Source organism: Notothenia rossii (assembly GCF_949606895.1).
Source record: "Notothenia rossii genome assembly, chromosome: 9".
NCBI classification, from domain to species: Eukaryota; Metazoa; Chordata; class Actinopteri; order Perciformes; family Nototheniidae; genus Notothenia; species Notothenia rossii.
This window is the reverse complement of record NC_136907.1, coordinates 2,701,949-2,723,657: the sequence shown is the minus strand read 5'-3', so window position 1 is coordinate 2,723,657 and position 21,709 is coordinate 2,701,949. Positions and strand designations below refer to the sequence as shown.

The 21,709-nt window shown below is 39.3% G+C and overlaps 1 protein-coding gene across 1 annotated transcript in view; it reads right to left on the bottom strand.

Annotated features, from left to right (window-relative positions):
- The window catches only part of LOC307018418 (glutamate receptor 4-like), a gene marked incomplete at its 5' end in the record, with an annotated part of 146,266 nt that overhangs the window by 13,511 nt on the left and 111,046 nt on the right, over nt 1–21,709 (bottom strand). The window contains 3 exons of the mRNA XM_079648652.1: nt 902–1,149; nt 3,573–3,771; nt 21,623–21,709. The exon at nt 21,623–21,709 is cut by the window's right edge and continues 287 nt beyond it. Of these exons, the coding sequence (XP_079504778.1) occupies nt 902–1,149; nt 3,573–3,771; nt 21,623–21,709 (534 nt within the window). The remainder of the gene's footprint in view (nt 1–901; nt 1,150–3,572; nt 3,772–21,622) is intronic.

Below are 21,709 nucleotides of genomic sequence, written 5' to 3'. Positions count from 1 at the left end.
CTCTTCTTCATGTCTCTTCTACATCAACATGTGTCCCCTCTTCTCCATGTCTCTTCTACATCAACATGTGTCCCCTCTTCTTCATGTCTCTTCTACATCAACATGTGTCCCCTCTTCTTCATGTTTCTTCTACATCAACATGTGTCCCCTCTTCTCCATGTCTCTTCTACATCAACATGTGTCCCCTCTTCTCCATGTCTCTTCTACATCAACATGTGTCCCCTCTGTGGAAAGAGACTCTGAAAGTTTCAGGAACAAAGATTCTCTCTCTTTTTGATCCATTTCTATAAAAACCTGTCTGAAAATGAGCTGATCAGATTTTGGCCACTTTATGATGTCATAACGATGTTTTGTCTTGTGTAACCATTAGCCAATCAGCAACCAAGGTAACCCCCCCCCCCCCCCTTATCACCTGAATCTCCTCTAGAGCTCCATTGAGTTCTTTGTAACCAAATGTCTCTCAGAGGGGCGTGGGGAGGGGCTCCTTATTTTCATCTAAAGTAACAGACATAGAATCAGCACTTTGGAAACAGGGCGGAAACAGAGGGGATTATGGGTAATGCTGCAATGATCTGTTTGGTGTTTCAGCCAATCAGAGACAGGCTCTGTATATATCTGAGACCTGTAATATAACAGTATAATAGGGGACCTTTAAGCATGCGTTTTGCAATGGATCAGAAACAGCTGATATTTGTGATGTTTCAGAGCTGTGTGGAAATACAGCGTTCATTGAACAGTGTTTTTCTCCCTGGTGTGTTTCCTGTGTAGCTTTCACAAAGTGAACCCAGAGTACCCCTCCCCACACCAAAGCAAAGATTAAGATTAAGATAAAGGCGGCACACCAGGGAAGGTGGAATACCATAACAACACGTAGCACATATTGTTACACTATTCCACCCACCTTAACTGTGAACCCTTCGGCGTGGCTACTCCGTATCCTTTGGAGTCGAGGTTTCCTCCCACTTTCATCGTGTCGCAGGGCTTCCTTTGCTCCGTGTACTCGTTCATCGTGGACTCCAGCAGAAAGGCGTATTTCCCTTTAGACTTTCGGACGCGAACCACTCCCTCTCCGGTCGTCTTCGTGAACACGGTGGGCTCGGCAGACTTCATGTAGCCCCACATCTTCTCGTAGACGGCGATTTTCGACCGCTGTGGAGGTTTGTTAGGGAGTCGAGGTGTGAGAGATGGAGGGAAGGGAGAGACAACATGTCCGCAAACAGCAACCAGGGCTGTGGATGAACTGTCATTTTAGCTTAATAGTGGCTAGGAAACATAGTGGTTAGGATATAGTAGTTAAGATATAATGGTTAGGATATAGTTGTTAGGATATAGTGGCTAGGATATAGTAGTTAGGATATAGTGGCTAGGATATAGTGGTTAGGATATAGTGGTTAGGAAATAGTGGTTAGGATATAGTGGTTATAGTGGTTAGGATATAGTGGTTAGGATATAGTGGTTAGGATATAGTGTTTAGGATATAGTGGATAGGAAATAGTGGTTAGGATATAGTGGTTATAGTGGTTAGGATATAGTGGTTATAGTGGTTAGGATATAGTGGTTATAGTGGTTAGGATATAGTGGTTATAGTGGTTAGGGTATAGTGGTTAGGATATAGTGGTTATAGCGGTTAGGATATAGTGGTTAGGATATAGTGGTTAGGAAATAGTGGTTAGGATATAATGGTTAGGATATAGTGGTTAGGATATAGTGGTTAGGAAATAGTGGTTAGGATATAGTGGTTATAGTGGTTAGGATATAGTGGTTAGGATATAGTGGTTAGGATATAGTGTTTAGGATATAGTGGTTAGGATATAGTGGATAGGAAATAGTGGTTAGGATATAGTGGTTATAGTGGTTAGGATATAGTGGTTATAGTGGTTAGGATATAGTGGTTATGATATAGTGGTTAGGATATAGTGGTTATAGTGGTTAGGATATAGTGGTTAGGATATAGTGGTTATGATATAGTGGTTAGGATATAGTGGTTATAGTGGTTAGGATATAGTGGTTATAGTGGTTAGGATATAGTGGTTATGATATAGTGGTTAGGATATAGTGGTTATAGTGGTTAGGATATAGTGGTTATAGTGGTTAGGGTATAGTGGTTATGATATAGTGGTTATAGTGGTTAGGATATAGTGGTTATGATATAGTGGTTATAGTGGTTAGGATATAGTGGTTATGATATAGTTGTTAGGATATAGTGGTTAGGATATAGTGGTTAGGATATAGTGGTTATGATATAGTGGTTAGGATATAGTGGTTATAGTGGTTAGGATATAGTGGTTATAGTGGTTAGGATATAGTGGTTATAGTGGTTAGGATATAGTGGTTATGATATAGTGGTTAGGATATAGTGGTTAGGATATAGTGGTTATGATATAGTGGTTATAGTGGTTAGGATATAGTGGTTATGATATAGTGGTTATAGTGGTTAGGATATAGTGGTTATAGTGGTTAGGATATAGTGGTTAGGATATAGTGGTTATGATATAGTGGTTATAGTGGTTAGGATATAGTGGTTATGATATAGTGGTTATGATATAGTGGTTATAGTGGTTAGGATATAGTGGTTATAGTGGTTAGGATATAGTGGTTATGATATAGTGGTTAGGATATAGTGGTTATAGTGGTTAGGATATAGTGGTTATAGTGGTTAGGATATAGTGGTTATGATATAGTGGTTAGGATATAGTGGTTATAGTGGTTAGGATATAGTGGTTATGATATAGTTGTTAGGATATAGTGGTTAGGATATAGTGGTTAGGAAATAGGACCTAATTGATCATTCCACCGCAACCCTGGTAGCAAAAGAACATGGAGTCTCATCTCAAACGTCGGCATTACTGACTCAGATTTGAAGCCTTTCAACAAATTCTTATCTCTACTTATTCTACATGTCGGGTCAGTGTGCACAAACTACATCATCACATGTTCTCTCAAACACCCCGATCTAATCCATGCAGAGAGTCTTGGTTTCCTCTGGTAACACCCCAGAACAAGAGTTAAAAAACAACATTTACGTGAATTACGAAAATGTTTACTTTTATATTTAGCTAATTGTTTCTTAGCCCAAGTGTTTAAAATATAACCACAAGCAGGACTCCAGATTTGAATCTCTGGTTTTAATTCTTAGTATGACACTGTGTACCTACAGTACCCTTAATATACTCTGTAGATAGCTTCTTCAATGGAACCTCTCATTTCTTTAATAATCTCACGTCTTATTAGCCTAATTCATACAATATAACTTTATCTCCTGCCGCTGTTCGTTCTCGTTACATCTACCTGGATCGTTTCATTACAACTTGAAAATAAACAGATTCATAACTATCTAAATCTGTAAAGTCCTTTGCTCCTTAACCTCATCATTAGTGTAGTTTATTCTAATGTATTCTGTATATTGACTGAATTAGTTTGAGGGAATGTATTAGGACTAGGTATTGTAATGTCTAGGGTTAGGGTTAAGTAAAGGAGACCAAACATGTCCTTACAAAGTGCTCGACCAGCCTTCTCAGGTGTTTTCTGTTACTGCAGGTGTTTGTCCTACCTGTCCGAGAGCACACACTCACCCTGAAGAACTCTTTGGTAGACCCCGAGTCCAGAGTACCGTAGGCGATGTCCGTCTGTTTGGCCAGATCCTCGGCGCTCTCGATGGGCGAAACCATCCTCTCAACGGTGAGGAAAGCAGCCAAATTAGCGGTGTAAGAAGAGATGATGATGAGGGTGAAGAACCACCAGACTCCCCCCACGATGCGACCCGATAACGACCTTTAAGGAGGAGGAGGAGGAGGAGGAGGATATCGCCAGGTTTGGGAGGATTATAAGGGAGAAATGTAAAAACAAAGGAACAGAAGGAAGTAGAGCCAGGGAAATGATTATTGGAGGGGGAAATAAGGATAAGAAAGAGGGAGATGGGAAGACAGAAAACAGCCAGTTAGTGTTTGATCATACGGAGTAAAAGACAATCTTTAAAGATAGGAAATATAAATGAAACATGGAGAGATTAGCCATCATAGGAGGAAGAAGTACTTTAGTAGATAAAGTAAGTATTGAGTTGGACAAATACTCAGTTACAATTACAATCATGAAGTCAAAATCCAAGTGAAAGTAAAAAAGAATCTCCATTAAAATAAACCTAAAGAACCAAAAGTTAAAGTATTCCATTGCAAGTAAACGTCCTGCATTCAAAGAAATATGAACAGACATTTTTTGTTGACATAGTATTCGAGATGTATTCATTCTGTCTTAGTTAAATATTCTTTCGATGGTGATATAATATTGGATCAAGAAGCATTTTACAGTCAAAAGTACAACAAGTACCTCGAAATTGCACTTAAGAATAGTATTCGAGATGTACTTGTACAAAATGTTGTTGTATTGTAAGTAAAAGTACTCATTCTGCCTTAAAAATTTGTGAAACATTGATGTATAGCTTTTTGTAATGTTTGTAACAGTTAGGCTAGGGGTTAGGGGTTAGGGGTAAGGGGTTAGGGGTTAGGGGTAATCACTGGTTTAATCTTCACTAACGCAGTAGAAGTTCAGGAAAGTAACAGTAGCGCAGTATTTGTATATATGTATTTCCCTCTGAAATACAGTAGTGTGGAGCAGCACCACTACCCTCCACAGGGGGGCGCTCTGACTCCTCTCACAGCAGATCTGCCCCTCATTAGAGCCTCATAAAGAAACCTCACGTGTTGAGCAGCTTTGATACGGAACAGATTATCCCCTCCTTCCTCTTTTCCTCCCTCCTTCCTCCCTCCCTCCCTTCCTCTCCTCTTCCTCCCTCCCTTCCTCTCCTCTTCCTCCCTCCTCCCTCCTCCCTCCCTCCTCCCTCCTCCCTCCTTCTTCTCCTCTTCCTCCTCCTTGTGCTTATGGGCTGGATGAGAGAGCTGCAGGTGGACTGCTCTTCTCTCTTCTCTCGCTCGGGGGAGGCAGAAGGTCGTGAGGAGAATCTCAAAAGCATAAATGCTGCATTGAGGAGAACAAACAGCGTCTCCCCTCGGTGCAAATCAAACATCGAGGAGACAAGACCCTCAGGCCTGCTGTCAGAGGGAGAGGGAGAGGGAGAGGGAGAGGGAGGGAGGGAGGGAGGGAGGGAGGAAGGAGGAGAGGAAGGAGGGAGGAAGGAGGGAGGAAGGAGGGAGGAAGGGAAGAGGAGAGACGGTTTGTTTCCACTGTGACTTATTGCAGTCTGGCCAAACTCCATTGTTCCGAATATGAACATTCAAGATTCAAGGCTTGTATCGTCATTTGAACGTACAGTGTAGACATATCTTTCTACTGTTGTTGTTGTTGTTGTTGTTGTTGTTGTTTTATACTGTATATTGACTGTTTATTATATTTTATTATTTTAAACATGTGGAATGCCTTGTTAACATTCTGCAGTAGCAACGACTTCCCAATATCAGATCAATCAAGTACATCTAATCCAAATGAATCATCATACATGTTGTGTATGTTGTCTCTAACGTTCTGTTTTTGGCGTATACCGTATATGTTTACTGTGTATGTTTGTTTTGTTCTTGATAACGTGCTGCAGTGACAACGATTTCGCAATTTCAATCAATCGATCAATAAAGTACACCTTATGATCCAATTGAATCGAATCTAATATCTATCTGACACTTTTATCCCGAGTGAATTACAATAAGTGATCAATCACCAGAAGACAAACAGCTCGTGGGTTTTCATTGAGTTGATGAGTTATTTTTTTATTTGCTTTTGGGACTAAAAAGACAAAAATGAACTTTTACGGCTACATTTGGCTCATTTAAACGACTCAAGTGCTCATTTTAATTCATGGGAACCGTCCCTTCTCAAATAAATAGATACTTAACGACCAATCTAGATCATCAAGAGTCTAGGTGCTTTAGATTAAATTATTACACGGTTTAGTTGAATACTCGATTCTGATTGGTCAACTCAGAACACGTGACACTTTGTTAATCCAGTAGTGAAGACCGCTGTCAAGGATTTATTGACCGTTGTTAAGGACGCTCACACCTGCAGAAAGAAGTCCGGTCGATTTAACGGTTTGCTTTTCAAACTGTTTGCTTGTCTTTAGTTTCCCGTTGTCTCCCGTCTGAGAGCAACATGGAGGATTTTAATATTCATTTGAATATATTTAGAGAACACAGGATGAATGGTTAGTGGCTGATGAGTCCCCAGCGAAGAAAAGAAAAAGACAAGAGGGATAAGAAAACAGCGGAGATGTAAGAGAGGCGAAGGACGGACCACATTATGGGCTATGGAACTATTTAAAGACTGGCTGATCGAAAAAAAAAAACCCAACAGAGTTTGACAGCAACGGGGCAGAAACCCTCGTTTTTACGCAGCGGTCCGGACATAGACATCAAACGGTGACGCATATTCAGTGTGCCGTTCCTTTGGCATTAGGGCAGGGATATCTATATACTTTCCAAGCTTTGACATAATGAATTGTGCTACTTTTAAAGCAAGCAACGATGTTTTCAAATCTGTAATCAAAAAGCTCCTCAAAATATATATTGGATTGTTCTCTCTTAGTAAGATCCCATTTTCAATAAAATGGTGGTCTTACCTTGACTTGAAGATGAAGTCCATTTGCCTATCCTTCTGGACAAAAATCTCTATTTCTTTTTTGTAAAAGTCCTCCTTATCTTCATAAATCTAATCGATAGATTTATGATTAGAACATTATAAAAGTAGGGTAGACTTGTGGAAATTATCCGGCTGAACAAAACGTGCATTTATCTAACAGCTATGTTTCCCACAGATCTTATTTCAAGCTATTTTCTAAAATCCTATGGAGAAATCTCGTTGCTTTTTTGTGGAGGGAAACGATGCGCGGCTTACTTCCTGGTTTTAGGACGAGTCTCTCGTCTCCTCTTCACACACCACACTTTTCGCGGCACACATACTTACAGCCAACCAGCTCTGAATGATGTGAGATCACGTATGGTGGTGATGGCAGCACTCTAACCCTATGGTCATTATTTGTTTGCCACACACATTAAATAGGGCAATACTCTGAGCATGCGCAGTGTAGTTCTTACGGCCCGTCTACACTACAGCTTAAAAAAAAGCTTGCCAGCGGGCGTGTCTGAAGCTCGACCAACAACCAATCACATGAATCTCCCGCCCCTGACACACAAGCAGCGGTTTGATTGGCTAGAGCTCAGGCTGGCATATGATTTGATTGGCTGACGCTTCCACCGAAAGCTTCAGAAGCTTCAAAAGTTGAACATTGCTCAACTTTTGCAGCCTGAAACGCCACGTTACAGTCACCGTTCACTAACGGCCCGTCCACACTACAGCTTTGACAGCTTCAAAAACGGTTTCCAACGCGTCTGCCCCTTCACTTTGAATGGGGTGACGTCACGTTGCCTCACTTTTCTCCGAACTGAATTGTGGGTAGCAGAGCGGTCCGTCTCCGGCTGCAGAAGTAGAACAATGTTCAACTTCTGCAGCCGGAGACGCCGGAGTAGCCAGCGCCAGCCAATCAAATCCCGTTTCTGAAAATCTGACAGCTCAAGCCCTAGCCAATCAAACCGCGTCTAAGCTGACAGAGATATCCCGCAGTTCATTTCTATATTTCAAAAAAAGATGGAGGAGAAACTAATTATCGCTGTAGCAAATCACCCGGTTTTGTATGACCAGATCCTCTTCACCTACCGGGATACAAACCGGAAGAACCAGTCACGGAGGGAGGTGGCAGAGACAGTGGGTGAAACTGGTAGGTTTTCGTCTGTTTGGGGAGTTTATATATATTTATATTGCTCGCATAAAATCCCCGGGTTTTTTTGCTTTGTATGTCGGGGGTGGGAGATTCATGTGATTGGTTTTTGGTCGCGTTGCTCGCTAAAAATCCCCAAGCTTCAGACATGCCCAGCTCCAAGCTTTTTTTGAAGCTGTAGTGTGGACGGGCCGTTAGACAGTGAGAGTGAGGGGCATGATCGGGTTTTGTCCCACATGGCTCTAAACAGCTCAATAGGCACACACTGTTGACACTAATTAGAAGAACACAGACTAAAACAGCAATGAGACGAATCAGATGATTAAACATGATCTTAAAATATATTTTATATATATATATTTTTTGTTGTAATCATTATTGTTAATACTTTCTGCTGACACTAGGTGGGGCTGCACCTGCCCCTAATGACCAGTCGCCACAGTGCATATGGCAATACAACATTTTAATCTTGACTCTTTGAATCTTTGAGAGATGTGCAGAAAGAAGTCGTAGAAAGGCACCAGTTGTGAGTAAAGTCGTTATTTTATTTAGTATTGAGTTGTGTATTTAGGGAGATAATATCCAGCGATGCAAACCCTTTCATTGCTCCATACACACTTTTTTTTGTGCATTGTCCCTGCAATTCCCTCATAAATGTTCCACATACAGCCAGTAATTAAACACAGCTTTAAAGGGCCCATGTCATGCTCTTCCGGTTATCACCCGTCCCCTTGTGTGTTATGAAGCTTTCTATGCATGTGAACGGTCTGCAGAGTCACAAACCCTCAAAGTACACCCTGTAGGAGTAAAACTCTAACACAGAAAAGACCTGTCTATGCTGCCCCAGAACGCCTCGTTGGACATTTCTCATTTTCCATTGTTTGCTTCCTGGGTTCAGTGACGTGTGAAAACCCAGATGGACCAATCCTACACATACTATACAGAGATGCTGTATGAGAAACCAATGTGAGTTTGGAACATTGAACAATGTAAATCTATTCTAGTAGACCTTAACAATGGAATTATGATCAGTGGAAATGGCCATGACCTGGGAGCTTTAAGCCTCATTGCTAAAAGACCCTTCTTTAAGAAACATGTAGGGGATTTAACGTAAACAAATAAGAGCCGAGTTTCTTGAAACCACAGAGCTGCTGGAGAAATGTCTCTCTGTGACGCCTGCAAGCCACTTCCAATAGAGAAAGTGCTGCAGTAGAGCATGTGTCCTACACACACACACACACACACACACACACACACACACACACACACACACACACACACACACACACACACACACACTCTCACACAGGACGCTTTGCCCATGAAATAGACTTACTTGACGTATTAGCTCTGGATTTGAATACAAATGACTTTCTCTTTTTTCTTTCTCCTCACACACTCCATTTCTCTTCTCCTTGAGATGATTTCTGGAGCTTTTGAGAATTGTAAAAATAATGAGTAAAGGGGGGAGGGGGTGCACAATAAGACTTCCTATATCCTCTCTATTCTCTACCTGCCAAGACCCCTTCATGCTACATATCACATCGCCTCCATGCAGTGCATTGTGGGAATGTAATAATGTGAGTGTGTGTTCTGCAAGTGTGTGTGCAGGCTGATAGCAGTGACTCTGATGCACAGTGACACACTGATGGGTCTGCAGTAAACAGAGGGGATGGGGGAGGAAAGGGGGAGAGAAGCTTAAAGATGGGAGTGTTTTGGGTAATTCTCACGTCAGTGTTTCCACCTGGAATTAGTGACGTCAGTGGACGGTGGATTCTACATCCTGTCTATTACTATAATAAAGAGTCTCATCCCGCCATTAGCGTTTATCCTTAAGTGTCGTGAGGAGGCGTGAGCCAATCACAGCTGACATTGAGCGAGAGGAAGGGTACTGTTCACACCTAAAGGGCGATTTAGAGTCTGCAATTACCCTCAGCCGCATATTTCACTTTAATAAACCTTAAAAAGTGAGATAATGGTTAACAGAGGGTGAACAAGGTACAAAAATGTGTCCATGGAGGGTGAGGGTGAGCTGTACCTTCATTATATTTCATTAAGCGGAAACTGCAATCAATCAAGAGGAACTAACTAATTCAGAACAACAAGAATTAAAAACAATTTAGGGCAATTTAAAGACGCCAATAACCTAAGATTCATACAAGTTAGTTGACCTGAAGAAGTGAGATAATGGTTAAACAGTGAGTTGTTTTAAACGTTGAAAAGTAGGCAGCTAATCACAGCTGACATTGAGCGAGAGGAAGGGAACATAATCACACCAAGGGCAATTTAAAGTTTCCAATAACCCCTAAAGTGTTCTTTAATTTGAGTGTCAATACGGTTTTTGGGGTTTCTCATAGATGTCCGATAGGTGAACTGTCTAGAGAGGGTTAGGGTGTAGCTTCATTACATTCTTTTATCCAAAATAACTCACAACAATCAATCAACCAATCAGCAAGAATCCTGCGAGTACATTAGCTTTCAGTGCTATATAGCGTTTTAACTCCCACTTGACTTATTGACGTCAATGGAAAGTGGATTCTACATCACGTGTATTACAATAATAACGAGTGGATCATCAGACTCTTATCCCTCGTTCATCCTTGAGGGGCGGGAGCCAATCACAGCTGACATTGAGCGAGAGGAAGGGTACAGGGCGGACAAGCATTCACACCGAATGGGCAATTACCCTAAACCGCGTCGAAATCACTTTAATAAACCTTAAAAAGTGAGATAATGGTTAAACAGAGGGGGTGAAAAGGGTAACACATGTGTCCACAGAGGGTTAGGGTGAGCTGCACCTTCATTATATTTTATTAAGTGGAAACTCAAGAGGAAACCAATTCAGAACAACACGAAATAAGAACAATTTAGGGCAATTGAAAGTTTCCAATAACCCCTAAAATGTATGCAATTCATATTAAAGTGGACCTATCATGCTATATTTGAATAATATAGTGTAGGACCATACCTATATAAGGCATATTTATACTTTTTATTTTTCAAAATACCAAACAGATCATGCATTTTAGCCATTCCTCATTTCGCTCAATTTAACACTGTCTTTGTATCAAGGGCTGATTCTGTGAGAACAGCACCATCTACAGGCCTGGCATATGTACTACAGCGTCTCCAGCGCTTTCCAACGGCAATGTCCGTGGCTGTCTCCTCCTGATTGGTGGAGTTGGCCCAATAGCCGTAGCGCCACTTCTGTGACGTCATAGAAGTGTTCAAATCTGGATCAGTCTGTATCAGATCCGTTGCAGCCCCTTTTTAAGAGATTTGGGTATGGAGGGAAATAGAGAGGGTTGTGTTTTCTGACACTTGGTGAGTTCCCTGGAACACCGGGGACACATGTTCATGTAGAAAAGACGTACACAAGTGCATTTTGCATGATAGGTCCCCTTTAAGTGAGATTATGGTTAACCAGAGAGCCTTCAGAGTGAACATGTGACCGTTTAAGGGTTATGGTTTTTAAATCATTTGTTTACTATGAGTATAATAGTATAGAATAGGGCAACTAAAATGTCAAAAAACCTTAAAAATTAAGATAGAGAATGTTTTAACGTCAGCTTCTCGGCTCTTGGGGTTATGATGACTTATTTACATTTCTACTAAAACATGTAAATGTCCAACTGTAGTCGTTATAAGATATTTTTGTGCGTTACAAAAGCTAAATCTGAAATAGTTGGAGAGAAACGTTGGGGAGAGTTTGACTTTAACGATGTACGAGTTGAGTTTTCCCACAAGGCAAGGAAACAAGACGAGAAGAAGGAGGAAGTGTTAGAGGAAACAAGACGAGAAGGAGGAGGAAGTGTTAGAGGAAACAAGACGAGAAGAAGGAGGAATTGTTAGAGGAAACAAGACGAGAAGGAGGAGGAAGTGTTAGAGGAAACAAGATGAGAAGGAGAGGAAGTGTTAGAGGAAACAAGACGAGAAGGAGGAGGAAGTGTTAGAGGAAACAAGACGAGAAGGAGAGGAAGTGTTAGAGGAAACAAGACGAGAAGGAGAGGAAGTGTTAGAGGAAACAAGACGAGAAGGAGGAGGAAGTGTTAGAGGAAACAAGATGAGAAGGAGAGGAAGTGTTAGAGGAAACAAGACGAGAAGGAGGAGGAAGTGTTAGAGGAAACAAGACGAGAAGGAGGAGGAAGTGTTAGAGGAAACAAGACGAGAAGGAGGAGGAAGTGTTAGAGGAAACAAGATGAGAAGAAGGAGGAATTGTTAGAGGAAACAAGACGAGAAGAAGGAGGAAATGTTAGAGGAAACAAGACGAGAAGGAGAGGAAGTGTTAGAGGAAACAAGATGAGAAGGAGAGGAAGTGTTAGAGGAAACAAGACGAGAAGAAGGAGGAAGTGTTAGAGGAAACAAGACGAGAAGGAGGAGGAAGTGTTAGAGGAAACAAGACGAGAAGGAGAGGAAGTGTTAGAGGAAACAAGACGAGAAGAAGGAGGAAGTGTTAGAGGAAACAAGACGAGAAGGAGAGGAAGTGTTAGAGGAACAAGACGAGAAGGAGAGGAAGTGTTAGAGGAAACAAGACGAGAAGGAAAGGAAGTGTTAGAGGAAACAAGACGAGAAGGAGAGGAAGTGTTAGAGGAAACAAGACGAGAAGAAGGAGGAAGTGTTAGAGGAAACAAGACGAGAAGGAGAGGAAGTGTTAGAGGGAACAAGACGAGAAGAAGGAGGAAGTGTTAGAGGAAACAAGACGAGAAGAAGGAGGAAATGTTAGAGGAAACAAGACGAGGAAGTGTTAGAGGAAACGAGACGAGAAGGAGAAGAAGTGTTAGAAGAAACAAGACGAGAAGAAGGAGGAAGTGTTAGAGGAAACAAGACGAGAAGGAGGAGGAAGTGTTCGAGGAAACGAGACGAGAAGAAGGAGGAAGTGTTAGAGGAAACAAGACGAGAAGAAGGAGGAAGTGTTAGAGGAAACGAGACGAGAAGAAGGAGGAAGTGTTAGAGGAAACAAAGTGGAAACAAAACAGAAAATGGCTGCAGCGTTTTGGATCCATCACAAAACGCCTCGGGGTATTAAAGAAACGTAGAAGCATAATTTCTGCAATTATACAGCAATTAGTCAGCACATTCCCTACTGGCTGACTCGCTTAAGGTACATCTTTTTAATATTTATTATAAAGATAGCATTTCTGCACTTATCAGCAACTATTTCATTTAATTAATTTTAACATGTAACTGATGAAACTGAGAAGTGGAAAGTTAGATAAGGAGGCCACACCAAAAGCTCAACTTATCAACTCAATATCTGCTTTCTACTGAAGAAATAAAGAACATGCTCCTGAATGAACTCGGAAAACATTCATCATATCAAATAAATGGGAAAGAAAATGTGACATATATTTAATGTGTTTAATTTGTGTCGCCAACATTGTTTAACTCCATAACAAATAGTGGCTGGATTGTGTTTTAATATTTCACAAAGTGTTCTCTGTCCGACTGTCTAAGAAATGCAGATAAATAAATAAATCAAAGACAAATTAAATGCCAGGGGTGGGAGAAGTACTCAGATCTTGTACTTAGGTAAAAGGACAAGTACTCAGATGTTGTACTTGAGTGAAAGTAGAAGTACTCAGATCTTGTACTTGAGTAAAAGTAGAAGTACTCAGATCTTGTACTTAAGTAAAAGGAGAAGTACACAGATCTTGTTCTTGAGTAAAAGTAGAAGTACTCAGATCTTGTACTTGAGTAAAAGTAGAAGTACTCAGATCTAGTACTTGAGTAAAAGTAGAAGTACTCAGATCTTGTACTTGAGTCAAAGTAGAAGTACTCAGATCTTGTACTTGAGTAAAAGTAGAAGTACTCAGGTCTATTACTTGAGTAAAAGTAGAAGTACTCAGATCTAGTACTTGAGTAAAAGCAGAAGTACTCAGATCTAGTACTTGAGTAAAAGTAGAAGTACTCAGATCTTGTACTTGAGTAAAAGTAGAAGTACTCAGATCTTGTATTTGAGTAAAAGGAGAAGTACTCAGATCTAGTACTTGAGTAAAAGTAGAAGTACTCAGATCTTGTACTTGAGTAAAAGTATAAACGCTGTATTAGATGGCTTTATAAAGCTATGGTTTAAGTAGTTTAAGTTCAGTATAAGGTATGTTAAATAAAGTTTGCTGTTAGGAAATAAAATTAAAATAAAACAACGTGAGCTCGAATTTACCTTTTTACTGGCATTTAGTGTTATATGAATTAAAAATATGTTTTAAAAATCGGAAAGATATAAAATAAAGGGTAATTGCTCGAAAAAAATCCAACCGTTTGTGTAATTTTACAGTTACCCGTAAGGCCTCTAAGAAAAGTTGAAATGAAACAAAACATCTCCCAAATGTTCCCTCATTGTGTTGAAGGATCACAAAACCCAAGGCTCCACCAACAACAATGTAACAGCTCAACTTGGGTTGTTTGTTTATGAATGGAAGATTCTTAATTAGCAGCTTCAGCCTCGATATCAAAACATAAATCTGCAAATTGCCTCTTGACTTTGAAGCCGAAGACCTCGAGATGCAATCAGAGCCGAGCAATCGCCCGTAATCTGCGACGAATCCAGCGAGTGTGAAGGAGGAACAGAAGCAATGAGTCACGGAGGGAAATGACGAAGCTAATTGCCGTAGAATTAATAGAATAATGGGATTTCTGCAGAAAGAGCGCTTGAAAGTCACGGCCCCCTTTTTTAGAAACACAGCTTTGGTTGGATTCACAATGAAGGGAATGTGAAGTCATTTTTACTGATGGTATAATATTTAACCATTCAACGCCTCGCTGCACATCGTCCTTTACTTATTTTTTATTCCCACCTGTCCTTTACTGCATGTCACTCTTATTCCTGCTTCAACACCTGGATTATCCTGAAGCGTTCAGGACAGACTTATTCAGGTTCCTGACTTTCCCTCAGAATCTACAGTCTTCGTTATCTGATCATTCTGACTTTCTTTCTGATAATTCTGTCTTTTCCTCAAAATTCTGACATATTCTGAATTTCTTTCTGATAATCCTGACTTTTTCAGACTTCTTTATCTCAGAATTCTGTATTTTTCCTCAGAATTCTGACTTTTTCTGTCTTTTTTATCTCAGAATTCTGTCTTTTGCTGTCTTTTTTTCTCAGAATTCTGACTTTTTCAGACTTCTTTATGTCAGAATTCTGTATTTTTCCTCAGAATTCTGACTTTTTCTGTCTTTTTTATCTCAGAATTCTGTCTTTTGCTGTCTTTTTTTCTCAGAATTCTGACTTTTTCAGACTTCTTTATCTCAGAATTCTGTATTTTTCCTCAGAATTCTGTCTTTTTCTGTCTTTTTTATCTCAGAATTCTGTCTTTTGCTGTCTTTTTTTCTCAGAATTCTGACTTTTTCAGACTTCTTTATATTAGAATACTAAGTTTTTCCTCAAAATTCAGACTTTTTCTTTCTGATAATCCTGACTTTTTCTTTCTTTGTCCTCAGAATCCTGACTTTTTCAGACTTTTTTATCTCAGAATTCTGTATTTTTCCTCAGAATTCTGACTTTTTCTGTCTTTTTTATCTCAGAATTTTCACTTTTTCCTCAAAATTCTGACATATTCTGACTTTTTCTTTCTGATAATTCTGACTTTTTCTGTATTTTTCTCAGATTTCTGACTTTTCCTCAAAATTCTGACTTTTTCTGACTTAGTTTCTCAGAATTCATACTTTTTCTGTCTTTTTTTAAATAAAGGTTAATCATATCTCATCTGACTAATCAAGCTAATCACAGCGCCTCGTTAGCTCAACCATGACTCAGCAAAAGAGACAAAGATAATTCATCTGAAGCCAAGACGTGACAGAAAACACCTGATGACCGGTTTTTGTGACTTAATGGCACTTTTGGGCCGGATTAGTGAGTCAGTTTGATGTGATGAAGGCATCGAGACAGCGCTGACTCATTTTCTACTGAAATAATAAAAAATAATGTGAAAAGAGTGAATATTATGGGATTTAGAGTGGGTTTAAGATCTTTTTTTAAGCAGAACTTAAAGACCCTTTTACGCTCTAACCGATGATGTCATCACTCTGAACATTCCGTACATAAAATCTGAAACGCTCTGAAAACTTCACCAAACCTAAACTGTGATTGTAGGAAAACCGTTCCATCTATCGAAAAACCCTTTTAGTCCAATAAAGTTGAGAGTCTGGAGACTCGGGTACACTTTGAATCTTTCTCCTAAGATAAAGGAAACCAAATTAAAATGACCAGCAAAGTTGGATGAGTTTCAGCATTCATTGCTATGGGGTCACACACATTTCCATTCATGTGGGATTTAGTCAATAACAAAATGAAAGCTGCCTTCTTCTCCAGTTACCACGGAGACCGGGGGGAATTAATCACTGAATTAATTATTATGGGCTGCCTTCAGGGAGCAGAAGTGGGTATTAACCCTTATTAATAGAGAGTAAAAGAGGAGGGGGAGAAGACACTTTGCTATTTCAACCTCTGCCTTTCTCTGTGTCGTGAAACGAGCGAGAACACATGAGAAGAATTAAACTTCTATTAGAGATGATTTCATGATGTTTAGCAGATTATCCAGCTCTTATTCTCCTGTTAGCTGGTGGCTACTAAGCTGTCAGTGGCACTTCACAATTTACAAGACATGTGCTAATCTCTCCAGCTGGATTCACTGTGGTTCAAGCTTGCTATTCAAGTCTCTTTTCTTCCAATGAGTTTCTGCATCTAACAATGAGAAGAATGACAAGTTGGTCAAAAGCATCGGATCAAGACCTTCATTCATTTGCCAAATTATGTTTTACGATATGCATTTAGCCCATGAAGTTCTTTTGCAATCCCTTTTCCCTCAGAGAGAATAAGTTCTACTCCATCTTAGTCTCCGTATGTAGCTTAGTGTTAGTCACTTAGTCAACTATCAAGTCGAAATTGAAGTTTTACACATGACGCACTTTTTCAACGTTCTTTAGAAAAGTACTCAGATCTTGTACTTGAGTAAAAGTAGAAGTACTCAGATCTTGTTCTTGAGTAAAAGTAGAAGTACTCAGATCTTGTACTTGAGTAAAAGTAGAAGTACTCAGATCTTGTTCTTGAGTCGAAGTAGAAGTACTCAGATCTTGTTCTTGAGTCGAAGTAGAAGTACTCAGATCTTGTACTTAGTAAAAGTAGAAGTACTCAGATCTTGTACTTGAGTAAAAGTAGAAGTACTCAGATCTTGTACTTGAGTAAAAGTAGAAGTACTCAGATCTTGTTCTTGAGTCAAAGTAGAAGTACTCAGATCTTGTACTTAGTAAAAGTAGAAGTACTCAGACCTTGTACTTGAGTCAAAGTAGAAGTATTCAGATCTTGTACTTGAGTCAAAGTAGAAGTACTCACATCTTGTACTTAGTAAAAGTAAAAGTACTCAGATCTTGTTCTTGAGTCAAAGTAGAAGTACTCAGATCTTGTACTTAGTAAAAGTAGAAGTACTCAGATCTTGTACTTGAGTAAAAGTAGAAGGACTCAGATCTTGTTCTTGAGTCTAAGTAGAAGTACTCAGATCTAGTACTTGAGTAAAAGTAGAAGTACTCAGATCTTGTAGTTGAGTAAACGTAGAAGTACCAGAGTGTAGGAATACTCTGTTACAGTAAAAGTCCTGCATTCAAAATATTCCTCAAGTGAAAGTAGAAAAGTATTCTCATCAAAATATAGTGAAAGTAGCGACAGTAAAAGTAGTCATTGTGCAGATTGGTCCATTTCAGAATAATAGATATGATATGTTTTATAATGATTGATCATGAAAGTGTTCTCAAAGCTGGTAAAGGTGCAGCTAGTTTGAATGACTTTGTATACTGCAGGGTAGCTGGTGGATTTACTCCAGGTGGAACTAAAGTCTGATTTAACACTTGATTAGATTTCTCATCATTCATCCACATCTGAGAAGTAACTAAAGGGATTAAATACATGGAGTGGAGGAAAAGTACTAAATAGTATCAAATGGAAATACTCAAGTAAAGTACAAATCCCTCTAAACTGTACTTGATTAAAGTACTTGAGTAAATGTACTTAGTTACTCTACACCACTGCTTACGTATTATAATGAACCGTGGGATCCTCCATCTTCTCCGCTGGTTTTGGGGGTGTGAGCTGGAAGATATAGACTTGGTTTGGTCCATCTTTCATCTCTTAAATAATCTTACCAACTCTATCAGATCCATACGGGCTTAAAGCAGATAACAGACGTACTATATGAGAGACTTCAAATCACTTTACGAGCCGTTTTTACAGCAGCTTCTTAAAATAACCCCAACTATCATGTGCCTGAACCGTACGCCGGACACACAGATGGAGAGGCTTTACAGGAAATGAGGAACCTTTAAGAGTTACAGGCTTTAACACAGTGTAGCTTTCACTAACATGATGAAGATGTGACGACGGACAGGAAGCTGGAGAAAAACAAGACGACCATTTTGTGAAAAGATGAAGATTTCTCAAATGTCTACACGCCTCACACCGAAGCATTCAGAGCATTCAGATATGGTACAAATGCTTATACAACATTGTGAAGAAACCTTTTTAAAAATAGTAAAAGCCCTACATTTAGAAGGTTACTTAAATAAATGTACTTCTAAAAGTAAGAGAGCTAAATGCAAAAATATTTTTAAAGATTAAATTATTAATTATTCTTCTGTCGGCCTATCAGCTGATTGATTGACTGACTAATTGTTTTTGCTTTATTTGTACTGTTCATATCAAAGACCTTTTCCTAAGGGATGTGTTGTATGCAAACCCCTTAATTGTCAATGACCAGGTATAAATACTTAAATTGCAGCAAATCCTAATTGCAATATTAATTTTTCTGTTGTCTAATTAACTAATTGATTAAATAGTTTTGACAATTTTATTATTAATCAATTTATAAAAACATTAAGGTTATTCGTAGCTGTCAAGAAAAAAGTAGTGCAGTAAAAAATACAATATACATTTAATGTATTTGTTTGTATATATATTTGAATTTTTTTTAAATCATTTTTAAACTTTTTTTTTTATCAATTTATTCTGAATTGAAACCCAACTTCTCTCAGGTTAAATAAAGTATTTTGATTCTGATTTGAGGTGTAACTATGCAAAACAAGTGCAATTACCTCAGATTTCTACTTAAGTACTTCTTATTGATTAATTGAGTATGTATTTAATTCCATTGATTGCAAAGGCCCTAATTTTGTACCTTTTAGTTCTTTCTTTCCCAAAGGATTCTTGTAATGGAAGTGAAGCTACACACACAGTGACAGTATGTTCTCAATGGGTAACATCGCTTTATACTTTGGAGCAACACACACACACACACACACACACACACACACACACACACACACACACACACACACACACACACACACACACACACACACACACACACACACACACACACACACACACACACACACACAAAGCATGAGAAGCGGACACTGTGGTAAAGTCAACACAAACTTAATATCTAATACCTCCATGTTATGTTTCTTAACTACAGTTCCCATGCAGATTACCACTGATATAGTATATATTATAGAGTGCTGCAGGAATAATGGATACATCCTATTGGCTTTTTGTTCAGGGATCCAGGGAGAGGCTAACTTCCAGGTCAGCTTTCAACAAAACATCATCACTGCACCACTCTATATGTGCAATAACTTATAATATAAAAGTAGGCTACAATTGTTAAGATGACGTACAACACTGCTGATGAAAACCTTAAATATTAAATATGTCAATACGCGAGGAACTAAGGAAACTGTTGGCATTAACTGTAATCACGCCCTGCATAGCCACCTTTAGCTTAGCGGTGGTGACGTGAAGTCATGTGACCGTGCTGTAGTTCCTTTATAGCCACAACGTTAGCTTTCCTGCAATCATCCAAAAGCCAATGGAGAAATCCCATTGGCTTTTTTTGGAGGGAGATGCTAAAGTTCAAATAATGTTTGCTAACTTTGGTCATTGGTGTTCTTTACAAGAGTGAGAAGAAATATCAACGTCATGACTGTAGGTTAAAAGAGAAGGTGGACATGCGATGTGTTTAGCTTAGCTTAGCATAAAGACTAGAAACGGAGGGAAAGAACAAGCTTTTCTTAAATATATAAATGCTGTCATGTTGCAGTTTGAATCCATTTGTTTGAAGTCTTTCTATGATTTATTCTGAAAGCTGCAGCTTCAATATTACATATATTGTGAATCAAGCTAGGGACACATTACATAGAGTGTGAAAATATAAAAACTAAACCTCATAATAAATGTAGACTATCTCCAGTTGGATGTATAAACTCAAACATGATCCAGAGTGAGCAGCATGCTGATTGTTCTTCTTTCTGTCAAGATTTGTCCATCACACATTTGATTTGTTTTAAATAATGATGAACGTCTCAACAGGACTGAGAGACGAGAGATTTGAGTTTCGTCTAGAGACTAACAGACGTGACGGCACATATTGATTATAACTGGCCTAAAAGTCGTGTAATGTGTCCCTAGCCTGAGGACAGGGAAGTAGACTTTGTTGGGAACATTCAGAGACTGTTGTACCATTTTAGGGATTTCATTATTTGACTGTGGTTTAAAATGTGTCTAAAATGTACCTTTAAAGACATGCAATCCTGGAGTATTGTGACACATGTTTTAAGGTAGAGGAGGCAACATGAAAGTCCATTAAAGAGAAACAAAGTGACTTCCTTTTACACCTGTGTTTATGTGATGACTTACTACGTTCAAAGTTGTCTTACTTACTGTAGCGTGCAAACTTAAGAAGAAGCCATGCTTGCAAGCTTTAAAGATCAGGTGTATATCAGTATGTAGTGTCTCTACTTTAAAGAGTCCTCTCCTGCTGATGTTCAGGTGTATATCAGTATGTAGTGTCTCTACTTTAAAGAGTCCTCTCCTGCTGATGTTCAGGTGTATATCAGTATGTAGTGTATCTACTTTAAAGAGTCCTCTCCTGCTGATGTTCAGGTGTATATCAGTATGTAGTGTCTCTACTTTAAAGAGTCCTCTCCTGCTGATGTTCAGGTGTATATCAGTATGTAGTGTCTCTACTTTAAAGAGTCCTTTCCTGCTGATGTTCAGGTGTATATCAGTATGTAGTGTCTCTACTTTAAAGAGTCCTCTCCAGCTGATGTTCAGGTGTATATCAGTATGTAGTGTCTCTACTTTAAAGAGTCCTCTCCTGCTGATGTTCAGGTGTATATTAGTATGTAGTGTCCCTACTTTAAAGAGTCCTCTCCTGCTGATGTTCAGGTGTATATCAGTATGTAGTGTCTCTACTTTAAAGAGTCCTCTCCTGCTGATGTTCAGGTGTATATCAGTATGTAGTGTCTCTACTTTAAAGAGTTCTCTCCTGCTGATGTTCAGGTGTATATCAGTATGTAGTGTCTCTACTTTAAAGAGTCCTCTCCTGCTGATGTTCAGGTGTATATCAGTATGTAGTGTCTCTACTTTAAAGAGTCCTCTCCTGCTGCTGTTCAGGTGTATATCAGTACGTAGTGTCTCTACTTTAAAGAGTCCTCTCCTGCTGATGTTCAGGTGTATATCAGTATGTAGTGTCTCTACTTTAAAGAGTCCTCTCCTGCTTGCTGATGTTCAGGTGTATATCAGTATGTAGTGTCTCTTTAAAGAGTCCTCTCCTGCTGATGTTCAGGTGTATATCAGTATGTAGTGTCTCTACTTTAAAGAGTCCTCTCCTGCTGATGTTCAGGTGTATATCAGTATGTAGTGTCTCTACTTTAAAGAGTCCTCTCCTGCTGATGTTCAGGTGTATATCAGTATGTAGTGTCTCTACTTTAAAGAGTGCTCTCCTGCTGATGTTCAGGTGTATATCAGTATGTAGTGTCTCTACTTTATGATTGAAGCTCAAGCCGGTGATGAGTGATGTTTTTTTAACGATACATGTTGAATTACAAATGAAAGGCTGATATAAAAGAGTTTCCTACCTGGGGGAGATGTCACAGCCCTGCTGCATGAAGGCTCCCAGGGAGAACCAGAGAGAGTTGAAGATGCCAAACTCATTGGGGGGCTGG